The sequence below is a fragment of the Schistocerca nitens genome, chromosome 9, assembly GCF_023898315.1.
Source record: "Schistocerca nitens isolate TAMUIC-IGC-003100 chromosome 9, iqSchNite1.1, whole genome shotgun sequence".
Classification (NCBI taxonomy): Eukaryota; Metazoa; Arthropoda; class Insecta; order Orthoptera; family Acrididae; genus Schistocerca; species Schistocerca nitens.
The window spans coordinates 62,886,816-62,901,518 of record NC_064622.1 but is presented as its reverse complement, the minus strand read 5'-3'; the positions used below and the strand labels follow the sequence as shown (position 1 = coordinate 62,901,518).

At 40.4% G+C, this 14,703-nt stretch overlaps 1 protein-coding gene across 4 annotated transcripts in view; it reads right to left on the bottom strand.

Moving 5' to 3' along the window:
- LOC126202940 (protein argonaute-2-like) overlaps positions 1-14,703 on the bottom strand; it is a 250,858-nt gene that overhangs the window by 41,814 nt on the left and 194,341 nt on the right. For all 4 annotated transcript variants that reach the window (XM_049937038.1, XM_049937035.1, XM_049937037.1 and 1 more), the window contains exon 17: positions 2,861-3,020. In XM_049937038.1, coding sequence (XP_049792995.1) covers positions 2,861-3,020 — 160 coding nt within the window. The remainder of the gene's footprint in view (positions 1-2,860; positions 3,021-14,703) is intronic.

Below are 14,703 nucleotides of genomic sequence, written 5' to 3'. Positions count from 1 at the left end.
CACATTAAATCATCTTATTAGAACTTCCTACTGTTGTGTAACCCAGGATTCTTCGGAATAACATGTTCCATGCTTATCCTCCTAGGCTGACGAAAAGATGACGTTTGTGGGAATTGAAAATGTAATTTAGGTAGCTGTTGAAAGTAGACCACCCCACTGAATGTGCCCTCATTTTTAAGTGCAAATGGATGAAAAATGTTGGCAATCCTGGCATGTCGGCAAGGAGCAATGACAAATGTGCATCTCCATCTGTTGTGAGGGCCCATTTATGCTTTGGCTTATGGCTTGGCAGTGCCCTGGAGGTCAAGGAGCAAAGGGGTGGTGGTGGTTGTGTAAAGGAAAATCTGGGAAAGGTCATCAGTAAAAGTGTCGAGGGATTTCTGTGTCGGAGCACATACGTTTACCAGCTTAATTTCCTGCAACATTTAACACAATGAATGAGATGCTCTCTTAATCTGTGAGCACTTTACCATGGCAGAGAAATATACATGTCACTAAAAGTAAAATATATGGGACAAGTTCGCCTTTGACAGGTCACAGAATATGCCAGTTGCCTCTAATTTGTTGTCCAATGAATTAAGGCCATTTTTGCTGTAAATGTAAATAGCTTTCTCCATATCAGAACCCTTAAGAAACCTAAACAGTGACTTTGACAGTATGTTATTTCCACTAAGGTGCTTAAGGAGATGCTTCAACACAACCTTTTCAAAGATTTTTGAAAAAGCTGGCAAAAGTGAGATCGGTCAGTAATTTGATGGCATTTCTTTGTCCCCTTTCTCGTGGAGAGGTATAACTTCAGCATGTTTAAGCCAGTCCGGGAATGTCCCAGTGACAAGTGATTGATTACACAAATAACTTAAGATTTGACTAAGCTCACATGAACACTCTTTTATTAACTTTGTTGGTATGTTATCATAACCACTAGAATGCTTTGATTTCAAGGACTTTATAATGGATTCTATTGCTTTGGGTGAAGTAAGTGTCAATTCCATTTTACTGAGATTGCTTGTGTGCACTGGTCTCAGATATTCCATTGCATTATTTACTGAACCTGACAACCCCATGCTATCAGTAACAGAGACAAAATACTTGTTTAAATGGTTTGTAACAAAATAGTTCAAATGGCTCTGAGCATTATGGGACTTAACTGCTGAGGTCATCAGTCCCCTAGAACTTAGAACTACTTAAACCTAACTAACCCAAGGACATCACACACATCCATGCCCGAGGCAGGATTCGAACCTGCGACCGTAGCAGTCGCGTGGTTCCAGACTGTAGCGCCTAGAACCGCTTGGCCACTCCAGCCGGCGGTTTGTAACACAACATGCATTTGTTACCAATGTTTCATTTATTTATAGAGCTATTTGTTCCTCCTCATTTCTGGTACTACCTGTACCTGACTTAACTATATCCCATATTGTTTTTATTTTATTGCTGGATGTATTTATCGTCTTCTCATAATAGAGGTGTTTAGATTTCTGGATAACCTTCTTCAATATTTTGCAGTAATTTTTTTAATGAGCTATAATGCTAGTAACAAAGGTGTCCTTACATTTCAGATAGAGTTTCCTTTTTGTCTCACACAATATCTTTATCCCTTGTGTGATCCATGGTTTCTTATTAGACTTCTGCTTAATGTGAGTTACTTTCAGGGGAAAACATTTTTTTTTTTTGTTAATGAATGTTTTGTATTTTCCATTTGTGTCTTGGATGCTGTAAACATCCATCCAATTAATTTCTTTGAGCAATCTCCTAAATTTCTCTGTATTTCACTGTTTTATTGGCCTTCTGTACTCAGTTCTGATAGATGTTTTAGCCTGGCAATTTTCAAAATTTAATGTTAGGTGTTGCATGTCATGATCAGATAGCCCATTTTTGGTTTTTGTAGTGTGGCTTAGTTGCCTAGAATTGTCTATAAATATATTATCAATGGCAGTTTTAGAATATTTGTATACCCTAGTTGATAAATTTACAGTAGAAATTAAATTGAATGACAACGTAACTGATTTCAGTAACTGTTCACTGACAGTGTTTCTCTATTAAAATCACCAGCAACCACTAGTTCTTTGTTTTTTAATTTTAGATAAGATAATAAATCTTCAAGACCGTTCATAAACAGGTTGAAATTTCCTGAAGGTGCTCTGTATATGGCTACTATTATAAAGGACCTATTATGAAACTCTATCTCTGTTGCACTTGCTTTTAAGTGCTGCTCTAAGCAAAATTTATTAATGTCAATATTCTTAAATTTAAAACTGTTTTTAACAAATGTGGCAACTCCTCATTTCCCCATCTTTTGTCTACAGAAGTAGGAGGCTAACTTAAATGCTGTAAGGTTTAACATATCTATACAAGTGGTCACATGATGTTCAGAGAGGAAGATTATATCAACTGGGTTCGATGACTAAGTCATCAATGCACATAAGTAGTTCATTAATTTTACTTCTAAGCCCTCTAATATTTTTATGCACTAAAGATAGTTGGCATCTCACATTTACCGAGATGAAATTGGGTGGAAATAAAATTTCTGCCGATTGCTGCAAATTTTTAACCAACAGCTGTGTTCGCTGATCCAATGTGCCAGGATTATGCTGTTTGATTTCTTTATCAAACTGAAGGTTTGTTTCAATCTTTACTTCTCTCAGAACTTGACTTTGTTCTGTCCTACCTATCCTAAAAAAGGTGCTGCTCCAACACCTATGACCACTGGTATATTACCACTCATGGCAGTGCCTCCCCCCCCCCCCCTTACATTTCCTGCTATTAGCCCAGCCAGTTTACCCCTCCCTTTCCTGTTGAGATGTAGGCCATGTCTAGTATAATCCTACCTACTGAGAAAATCAAATTTTACAGTACCAACCTGACAGGAGGTGACAATTTGTGATTCACACCATTTAGTTTAGAATTTATCTTCAGTAAGATGTTTGAGACTGTAGCGCGATCTTGGCGTGAAACTGTCCTCCTCTTGAGGCACTGCGTAAGGACACCAACTTTCAGTTCAGCAAACTGTTTCACCTGAGCTGGAAAAGAAAGTATATTGTTAATTACATAGTCCTGTAATCTCAATAAAATGTAATAGCTAAGTACAATACTACAGTACAACATCTATTTTGGAAATAAACGACATTTTGTCTATGGAGTGCGTGATGATTCTTTTGTAAAAATTTTTTTTGTTTATTTATAGACGCAATCACATGTTTATGACACAGTCATAACCGGTTTCCGCCATACAATGACCATCTTGCGTTGTCAACGCATGAACCTGTGTTCAGTGTATGCCGCCTTTAGAATCTGAAGATGGTCATTGTATGGCCGGAACTGGTTGTGACTGTCATAAACATGTGATTGCGTCTATAAATAAAAAAACAAGTTTTACAAAACATCTATTTCCTGAACACTGATCAACTAAGAGCATCATCAGTTAACCAAAGGCATTCCAGATGAAAAGTTCAATTTTTGCGCGCACCACGAAAAAAGGTCCGTGTGCTCCATGCTGGTCATTTCACCTGTTCCTCTCTTCCTGCCAATTGTCACTGTAGCTATTTTGTGTTCACTCCTGAATCTTCAGTTGCTGCTGTTATGAATGGCACACCAGTGGCATAATCATGTGCTACTGTTGTGCTATTCGCAACTATGTCAACTAAATGTAAACATGCTGTTCTTAAGGTTTTGGCAGACCATCTGAAGAAAAACACTAGTGGGTCAAGTTTAGCTCGAGAATACAGAGTTTTAAATGTTACAGTAAATGACATTAGAAAGAACAGTGATGCCACTACAAAATTTCAGAGTATATTGGACAGTGAAGAAGCTTGCACAGAAAAACAATGTAAATTGCAGAAAAGCAGGATTTAGACTATGCATGTTTTACAGAATTTATGTAAGTACACTGGCAACGACAAGCAATAAATGACCCTATGATTTGTGAAAGAGTCCCTGAAATGAGCAAGAAACAAGAAGGGGCAACACTGATTTTGAAGTGACTACTGCCTGACTTGTTACATATAAATCTAAGCATGGCATATGGCTTTGTGACTATCAAAAATGACTGTGGACTTATTGTGTAGTAAAGTGTTGCACTACCATGTGTACATGATTAACTTGAGGCTAGTTAGTAACATTTGTGAAGGATAGAATATGTAATTATTTGTGTAAATTATGTGAATGTGTTATACTATAGAAGAATGATGAGGCAGAAGGAGCACCACTGCATCCTGTACACAATTTTGGAGAATATGTGCAGTGTTCGAGAATACACTCAAACAAAAATGAAAACTTGATCCCAGAGAAAAAAGAAGACATTTTGGAAGCTAGCTGGCTGAACAAAACTTGCTAAACCCGGTCATAACATTGAACAAGTTAAACAGGAAAAATAACTTTGTTCCTTTGTTCTACAGTAGTGTTCAGATAGTGTTCTCACAGTTCATCAGTTTTTGCTTAGCAAGAGTCCTCTGTAGTGGACAGGACAGTACAATTCTAGTTATTCAAAGCATTAATATGTGATTTCCAAGAAATCCACTAGAGACTGTAACTGATTTCCATTTAAGTATGGTGTCATGAAGTTAATGACAGCATGGTCTATCATTATGAGTGTAATGTCTCTTACCAGATTTAGCTGAAGAAAATGATGGAATTTTAATTGATATCAATTTTATCAGCCATAATCTGATTGGTACTCATCTGTGTGTAGTATTGTGTCCAGTGTGGCTGCTGAAAGTTAATTACATAAGGAAATAATTCCAACAATAGAGAGGCTCAACATTTATACCGTTGACGAATGGATAGTATCATAACTGTGTGGATAGGTTGAGACTATTCTCACATTAGTTATGCCCTAATAGAGTATACATAGAAACCTTGCCACTTTAACAAAGTGATTTTGGATCCTTTAATTGTAAGAAGCATTGTGCGGCATTATTCTCAATTGAAATAAAACTGGATTTATACTCATTTAACACACTGCTCTGCAGAAAACTGGCAGTGGTTTTGTGTGTGTGTGTGTGGGGGGGGGGGGGGGGGGGAGATGAGGTAGGCCACAAGAATAGATTATCCAAGGAGAAACACTGTGGGACTCTAGCACATTAAGTGTACAAAACGGGGGTGCATTAAATAATTGTACTACCTAAAAAAACCTGTCTCTGTGTACTTATTGTTTAGATTCCTAACTAGAAATTCACATAAAAGAAAAGATTATAAAGAAAAAAATTTTTAAAGACAACAAATACTATTTTACAATGTTTTAGCCAGAGAAGTTTACTTATACAAAGGATTCTTAGATAATTCTCAACTTATCATTAAAGTTTGGGCACTGACAAAATAAGCAATTCTGTTCAAAAGATTATTGCACAGTCAGACCCATAATTTCTAATGAAAGATATTCAATATGAAAGAGATAATAATTACTTTGTGCAGAATGGTAACTCTTGTCATCGATAAGAGCTAACACTGTCGGTCTAGTGAAGCAGTTACTGATTGACAAATGAAAGTAGTATTTAAAATTTTATTGGACACAAAGTTTTAGTAGAATGTTAAATCATTATATCTTTTTTTTCCTGTGATCTAATTTTGATGAACTAAAGACCACAATGTGGCGCAAACTATGCTCACATTATCATCTAGTAGTTTTGGAGAGCAGTGTGCTCAAAGACAGACAAACAAACAATGGTTCTACAGATTTATTATTAGTATAGACAATGTAAATCTGAAAAAAACAATATAAATTGAAGATTTGTTCATACAGATGATGTATAAAACGTATACTCTACTTTACTTAAGAAGAACGATTTATCTTGACATTAACATCTGTGGTGGATCATTAGAATGTTGTCTATTCTTATAACTGAAATTTGCTGAGAGAGAGAGAGAGAGAGAGAGAGAGAGAGAGAGAGAGAGAGGGAGGGAGGGTTTTGGACCACCATTACTTTTTCTTTTTAAATTAATGTAACATAGCCATATACTATGAAATGTAGGTTTTTTATACAGTAATGAAAGCTGTGTATTTACCAGGTCATGTTTGTGTACATCTTCCGATTATTATTTGGAAGTGTACCTGCCAGTTCTCTTATTTTACCTCAACCTTCTGTCAGTACAAATTCTATTAAACAGTGACTGGACAATGAAGAAACTACCAGAAAATGCCAACAAAATCCTTAGTTTCTAAGAATGAAATATCAGTAGCTTGTTTTAGGCATACAAATCAACCATCACTGCTATTTTATGTTGAAAAACCTGTAAAATTTGCCAATCACAGGGAAGTATACAAACTTATGGTGCGTTAAGGGAATAAAAAAAACTGCTGGTCACCTTTAGAAACTGAAAGAATTCATGGATGGCAACACGCACTTTAATAGAATTTTGTAAAACTGTTTATTCCTCGTGTCAAAAAGTGACAGCTTGCAACTGGGAAGTCTGGAAATACTTCCTTTTTATATTGATAATGCCCCAGGTCTCATTAGAACAGAAAACGCAAATTTTAAATTTCAAACAGTGGAAAAACTTGGATGAAATTATGACAGTGTTATGAAAAGGATAAGTGCTGCTCATCGTAGGATTGATATGGTGAATTGCTGACAGGCACAACACATGGATAGCTAAACATGTGAGGACTGTGATGACTAAGAAGCTGAAGTATGGTGTGCACAGGCAGGTCACATGAATTGTACATTAGTCTTTACTTGAATAACTGAATGCCCAAAATAGTTTAAGAAAGAATTAATTACATTAACCCAAGTTCACTAACCAGACGCTAGCACATTATGATAGTTATAAAGAGGGAGGGGGGAGGCTTTATGTAATCTAAGTAACAAAAATTACAAAATAGATGTTACAAAGTAACACTGCATTATTTGAAAGAGTAATTAAAATAAAACTACCCTGATCAAAATTTCTTACACACACTGAGCAAGTGTATATGTACAAAAGTGACATCCTGACACAGCAAGACTGCTTCAAATACTTTCCTTATATTCTGGGAAAATGCATCAGACATAATTCACATCATAATGAAGAGGTACTAATAAAAGACAAAATGCATCAGCCAATCATGCATGAAGATTCTAACCAGGATGAGTGCAAAAAACACAAAGGTGAATTGAGGCGGCATGCTTGCAACTCAGTAACGAATTATTGTCTCATAGTTACAGTTGATTTGGCAAGATATTTCTAGTTGAGTACACAATATGAAATTTAGTAAATTATTTACAAGCCAGTGGTTAAGGTTATAGGGGGAAAAAAAAAAAAAAAAAAAAAAAAAAAAAAAAAAAAAAAAAAAAAACCAGCACCAACTCTACAACAAGGTGATCAATCTGACACTTTCCTTTCCATCCGCCGTTTGAGGGTGCGAAAGGCTGGGGGTAATTCTCCTATGCAGAGGCTCGAGCAAAGTGCTCAGTACAGTGCTTGGCAATCACATTTGCGTCGGTAGGTAACATGCCATTTATGTTAACACCGGGAACACCTGTTGGGGTCTGGTACCCAAAAAGAAGTTTGATCTTTGCCCAGACTTGGGAAGGTGATGTACGGCACCCAATGGTCGAGACATATCTCTTTCAACATTCCTGCTTCCGCCGTTTGATAAGTTGGTGAACGTAGGCCCGGAGCCGTTTAAAGGCTATCAGGTGCTCCAGGGAAGAGTGCCGCTTACAGCGCTGTAGAGCTCGCCGACGCTCCTTAATTGCTTCAGTGACGTCCGGTGACCACCAACGGACTGCCTTATGCCGGCAGCACCCTAAAGAGCGAAGGATCATGTTTTCTGCCACAGAAACGCTTGTTGTAGTCACCTGCTCAACCATCATGTGTTGTCGTGTGAGGGAGATTCAACGGTGACAGCAGTGGTGAAGGCTACCCAGTCTGCCTTGTTTAAAGCCCATCTGGGTAGGCGTCCATGGGTATGACACTGGAAGAGTGACAGGAAGATGGGGAAGTGGTCACTACAACACAGGTCGTCATGTGCTCTCTAGTGAGTAGATGGGAGAAGTCCTAGGCTGCAAATTGATAAATCAATGGCCGAGTAACTACCATGAGCCATAATGAAATGTGTAGCGGCCCTACTATTTAAGAGGCAGAGGTCGAACTGAGACAATGAAGTTTCGACATCTCTGCCTCGGCCAGTAAGCACGGTGCCACCCCACAAGGGGTTATTGGCGTTAAAATCTCCCAAAAATAGGAAAGGTTTAGGGAGTTGATCAATCAGTGCAGCTAATACATTCAGGGGTACTGCACCATCTGGAGGAAGATATAAATTGCAGACAGTTATTTCCTGCATCATCATTCTGACAGCCACAGTTTCAAAAGGGGGTTGAAGGGTGCACAGTGTCACTACAGACCGAGTTTAGGACATAAACACAAACTTCACCTGACACACTATTATAGTCGCTACAGTTCTTGTAATATCCCCTATAGCCACGGAGGGCAGGGGTCCGCATTGCCGGGAACCACGTCTCCTGGAGGGCAATGCAGATAGCAGGTGTAAAGCTTAACAGTTGCTGTAGCTAAGCCAAGCGGTGGAAAAACTGCCTCAATTCCACTGGAGGATGACATCATCATGAGTCTAGGAAGGCATGGAACATTGAATGAGACAGTTTACACCTCAGGGTCACCTGCAGCCACAGACTTATTGCCTGAGCAGTCTATATCCATTGTGTCTGAGGGTCTGGCAAGATCTATGTCCTCAGCCGACACCAGAATCTCCACCCCATCCTCACCGCTGAGGTTGTAGGTAGCGGTGGTGTGGGTGCCACCGCAATTTCCTTGGTCTTAGCGGTCTTTTTTGGATTTCTCTTGCTCCTCCTCGGGTTTCCCTGGTTGGGAGGACTTCACTGGCTCAGTCTCTGGGCGTGAGGATGAGTGGGAAGTCCTACGACCAGCTGCTTTTGAGCTCTTCAGCCACTGGTAGGTGTCATCTTTCCCACTAGCAGAAACCTGGGAAGGGAGCGACCCAAGGGACCCCTTACTAGTGAGAGAAGCCAAAGAAGACTAGAAGACTTACGCATCTCCAGCTTAGAAGTGGGGACGGACGTCCCCAATGGTGTGTGTGTGGGGGGGGGGGGGGGGGGTTGCTGCTGCTGAAGTAGGTGGTGCGGGAGCAACAGGGAGAGAAATGCCCCCAATCATGAAGGGGGCAGGTGTAGTCTTCCGGCTCTGAGAGGTGACTGGGGTTGGCGGAGCTGATGGTGCCAGAACTGTCGTAGCAGCGGTGTAAGATGATGTCATACACACAGGATGCAGACGTTCAAAGTTTCTCTAAGCCTCAGTGTAGGTCAGTCAGTCCAGGGTTTTGTACTCCATGATTTTCCTTTCTTTCTGGAGAATCCTGCAGTCTGGCAAGCAAGGCGAATGGTGCTCTCTGCAGTTGACACAGATGGTAGGTGGGGCACATGGAGCATTGGGATGTGATGGGCGCCCACAGTCTCGACATGTGACGCTGAAAGTACAGCGAGAAGACATATGGCTGAACTTTCAGCACTTAAAGCACTGCATCGGGGAGGGCTTTAGGGCTTTACATCACACCGGTAGACCATCACCTTGACCTTCTCGGGCAATGTATCGCCCTCGAAGGCCAAGATGAAGGCACCGGTGGCAAACTGATTATCCCTCGGACCCCGGTGGACACACTGGACAAAATGTACACCACACAGCTCATCGTCAGACTGCAAAAGAATGCCCCTGTGAAATATGATACCCTGGACCATATTTAAGCTCTTATGGGGCGTGATGGTTACGGAAACAACCCCCAGGGTGTCACAAGCAAGTAACGTCAGTGACTGGGCAGAGGATGCTGTTTTGATCAAGACTGACCCACATCTCACTTTGGACAATCCCTCCACCTCCCCAAACTTGTCCTCTAAATGCTCAACAAAAAACTGAGGCTTCATCGTCATCAAAGATTCCCCATCAGCTCTTGAACATACAAGGTACTGTGGCGAATAAGATCTGCAGCCATCTTTAGCCTGACATTCCTCCCATGGTGTGGCCAGGGAGGGGAACGATTTGAGGTTGTACTTCTGTGCGATGAATTGAGCTCATGAACACTTAGAGACTGCTGGTGTTTCACCACCAGCGAGAGATGGTGGACTATGCTTCATTGCGCGTTAACCGCCCTGATGCCACCCACTCCGACCAGGAGCCCTCCTTACGGGCGCCACCCAGCTGCAGGAAAGGCCACCTGGCAGGATGGCCATTGCTGGGTGTCCCGATGCCCCAGGAGGATGGGCATTTACCCCTTGGCATACGTGGGGAGTTAACAGCGCAGTCATCAGCAGAGCGATCCCTGTGTGATCAGGAGGCTACAACTAACAGGGTACATGGCGGCCCCACCACAACGGACTGGCTACCGTTCTGGATATCAAGTGCAAAGAAGTCCATGGTCATCGTTGACGTAGAAAGCAACACGGCATAGTGAATGGTGGAAAACGCACCCAGGAAGGTATCCTCGCCCAAGAGATGAAGAATGAGCGGGACTGAAATGCGGCGAGAAAGTGGGCTAAAGATCTCAATGCATGATGGACTCGATGCATCATGTAAGGTGCCCTTCCCCAATTGGCTCACTCTTTGGGAAAATTTTGAAGAATGGAGGTAAACCCTAAAGGGGACCATCACATAAAGGCCGAAACACGTGAAACTCCTTTTAGTCGCCTCTTATGACAAGCAGGAATACCTCGGGCCTATTCTTACATCTGGACCTGCAGGGGGAGACACGCTGTGTGGGGTTTTGTACAGCATTTAATAAAACTAGGCCACTTCTCAGTTTCCTGAACCTACACCATTTTGGGAGGTATGTATAGAGAAAGTTTAGGCAATAATGGTTGAATGAACTTAGCCATAAAAAATAAATAAATAAATAAAAATAAAAAAAAGTTTGTTTCCTATGGGGTATGGTGGACTTTTAGATCGTGTGTATGAACCTTGAGTAGTTGGAGGAGGATATTAGTGTTTAATGTCCCATCGACAAAGAGGTCATTGTAAATAGAGCACAAGTTTGTATTAGGGAAGGACATTGGCTGTGCCCTTTCAAAGGGACGATCCCTGCATTTGCCTGAAGCAATTTAGGGAAATCACGGAAAACCTAAATCAGAATTGCCGGATACAGGTTTGAAGTGTTGTCCTCCCAAATGTGAGTTATGTACCTCGAATTGCTTCAGTTTACATATCTTATTGTCTTTAACTGTCCTTTTTATGTTTTTATTTGTGTCTATATTTGTTTTATATTAATGTAAACAAATGCACACGACAGTTAAGGCATATGAAAATGTGTCCTTTCAACTGCTATTTATCTATCTCCGTGTAGAAGACTGAATGGATAACTATGATGTGTCACAAATATCAGATGTTATATTTGGCAGCACCTTGTAATATACAGGGCTATTACAAATGATTGAAGCGATTTCATAAATTCACTGTAGCTCCATTCATTGACATATGGTCACGACACACTACAGATACGAAGAAAAACTCAAAGTTTTGTTCGGCTGAAGCCGCACTTCAGGTTTCTGCCGCCAGAGCGCTCGAGAGCGCAGTGAGACAAAATGGCGACAGGAGCCGAGAAAGCGTATGTCGTGCTTGAAATGCACTCACATCAGTCAGTCATAACAGTGCAACGACACTTCAGGACGAAGTTCAACAAAGATCCACCAACTGCTAATTCCATTCGGCGATGGTATGCGCAGTTTAAAGCTTCTGGATGCCTCACGGTTTAAAGTTTATGGCCCCTTTTTCTTCTGCGAAAAGAACGTTACAGGACACGTGTATCTGGACATGCTGGAAAATTGGCTCATACCACAACTGGAGACCGACAGCGCCGACTTCATCTTTCAACAGGATGGTGCTCCACCGCACTTCCATCATGATGTTCGGCATTTCTTAAACAGGAGATTGGAAAACCGATGGATCGGTCGTGGTGGAGATCATGATCAGCAATTCATGTCATGGCCTCGACGCTCTCCCGACTTAACCCCATGCGATTTCTTTTTGTGGGGTTATGTGAAAGATTGAGTGTTTAAACCTCCTCTACCAAGAAACGTGCCAGAACTGCGAGCTCGCCTCAATGATGCTTTCGAACTCATTGATGGGGACATGCTGCGCCGAGTGTGGGAGGAACTTGATTATCGGCTTGATGTCTGCCGAATCACTAAAGGGGCACATATCGAACATTTGTGAATGCCTAAAAAAACTTTTTGAGTTTTTGTATGTGTGTGCACAGCATTGTGAAAATATCTCAAATAATAAAGTTATGGTAGAGCTGTGAAATCGCTTCAATCATTTGTAATAACCCTGTACTTTGATCCATACCTTGTGTGTCCAGGATGGAATATTGGGTTTAACATCCCATCAACATAGAGGTTATTAGATATGAAGCACAAGCTAGGACTGTGTCAAGGATGGGGAAGAAATCGGCTGTGCCCTTTCAAAGGAACCATCCTGACATGCCTGGAGTGATTTAGGGAAATCACGGAAAACCTAAATTTGCATGGCCAGACAAAGGTTTGAACAGTCGTCCTCCCAAAAGCGAGTCCAGTGTGCTAACCACTGCACCACCTTGCTCAGTACCTTGTGTGTTCATTTTGCAACTTTGATGAGCAGAGCTCATATGTATTGACACTCGATCAGTGCTTTTTATTAGTACAGTTAACATGTTCATATTTTAGAGCTGCTTTATTTATTTCATCAGAGCTTTAATTTACATATGGTGACTTATCTATAGTTACTATAAATAACTGGTGAGTAAGGTTACATTTAATATCTTCCCAGTAACAGCAGTCGCTCCATAACGTTGTGTGATTTTAAAACTAGCTGTCTATTATTGTTTGTAATATGATGTACTACTGTTGTGTTGCACTAATCCTGGTCGGAGCCTCGACTCACAGTTGGCTGTTGCACTTTGTTCTGTATTGGTACCTCTGTTATGATGCTAAATGTGTCCGACATTTTCCTAGAATGTAAGAAAAGTATCTGTGTCACAGTCTTCCACTGTCTCGATGCTCACTTTCTACATGTACACGTATCAACAGTGTATTAGAATTTTTGCTTCAGATTGCTTTAATTCAATCAGTGTTTCTAATAATGCAGTGTCATGTTTTAAAATCTATTTTTGTAACTCTCATTACTTACTAGCTGAATACCCGGCATTCCCGAGTACATACTTCTTTCAAATTCCATAAGTCAATCTCCACCCTTACCCGTTCTCTGTCCATCCCTTCTGCCCCCTACCCCCATCTGCCCATCTCCTGCCCATCTCTCTGTGCTATAAAATGATATAATTTTGTAGGTACATTCAGTGGCGTATGTGGATAACACCCGACATTTCTTGTGAACAGAGTTCGTAGTAAAGAAGTAATAAATTCAAATCTCATACACACTGCAGCATCTTAGTGCTCGTCATGCCATATCCTGAGATATATGTCGTACAATGCTATATGATTTTGTATGTACGTTCAGTGGTATGTGAACACTGTCTGCAACATGTGTCTTGAATACAGGTAGTTTTAAAGAAGTAATAATGATGTGAAAATGAACAGCCAAAATGTAGTACACAATACAAGTTTTCCCTTTATCATTATGTGAGGGAGTGTCAGTGAGAAAAAGTTTTATAAAGATATGAATTTATTTCAAGACAGCAAGTGTTCTCGTTACCAAATACTGGACGAATAAAATCTGAGTATTTGTGTGTCACGGATAACAACTCTTTTTCACTCCCACTCTTATCCCTCCCTTTGATAGGTAGGTGGTTCTTATCCCCACAGCAATTCTTTCCAGACAGTAAGTGACGTGTGCACCACGTTTGGAGAAATCGGTACAGTGGTTTTGGAGGAGATGTGGAACATACACACACGTATACAACCTGACCACTATATTATTGCTCTTGGCATCCTGTGGCCGTTGTTGGAAATATTGGGTATGTTGCATTAAACAAGTACAGTGGTGACTGAGGAAAACTCATCACACTATGAATGACTTCAGGAAAGTTCTGCATATAATACCAAGTGGTTCAATATGTCCTTGTAAAATATCACAATAAAAACTCATGATAAGCTGACCACGGCTCACTCACTCCCAGGTGCAATAATATTGTGGTCGACTAATGCATGCATTCATTGCATACATAAGAACGTTTTTTATATTATGTATGAGAGTCTCTCTTCCACGATACAATTTCGATGAAATATAGTGTATTTGATGCCCCTAGCTATGCCAAAGTTACCAGTGAAAACTGCATAAAAATCCATCTGGTAGTTTTGGAGATTAGTATGTTCAAAGAAAGACACAAAAACACAATGGTTATATTGATTTATTATTAGTATACATTTTAAATAAAGCCAGCCTCCTCTGTGTAACTGTAATAATATGCTAGCACTCTGGTAAGTTCACATATTAAATTTATTAATAATTACTGAAACTGTTTTGAGCATTACATTATATGTATTCGCAATTCCAAATATGGACAACAATGAGCTGTATAATAGAATGATGACAATGAAAATTTTGCCAGACTGGGACTAACGCGGATTTCCTGTTTGTCATGAACAGTCACCTTACCATTTGGCTACCTTAGCACAGCTCGTGGCCAGACCCAAATTTCCATGTGTTGTCAACCATGTGTCTACAACCTGTACTTTTACATCTATTTTGTACATTCTGTACAGGGGAGACATTTTACTTTAAAGTCGCTTGCCCAGTGTCGGTGGATAAATATGATATTGCAGTGACTGTGTT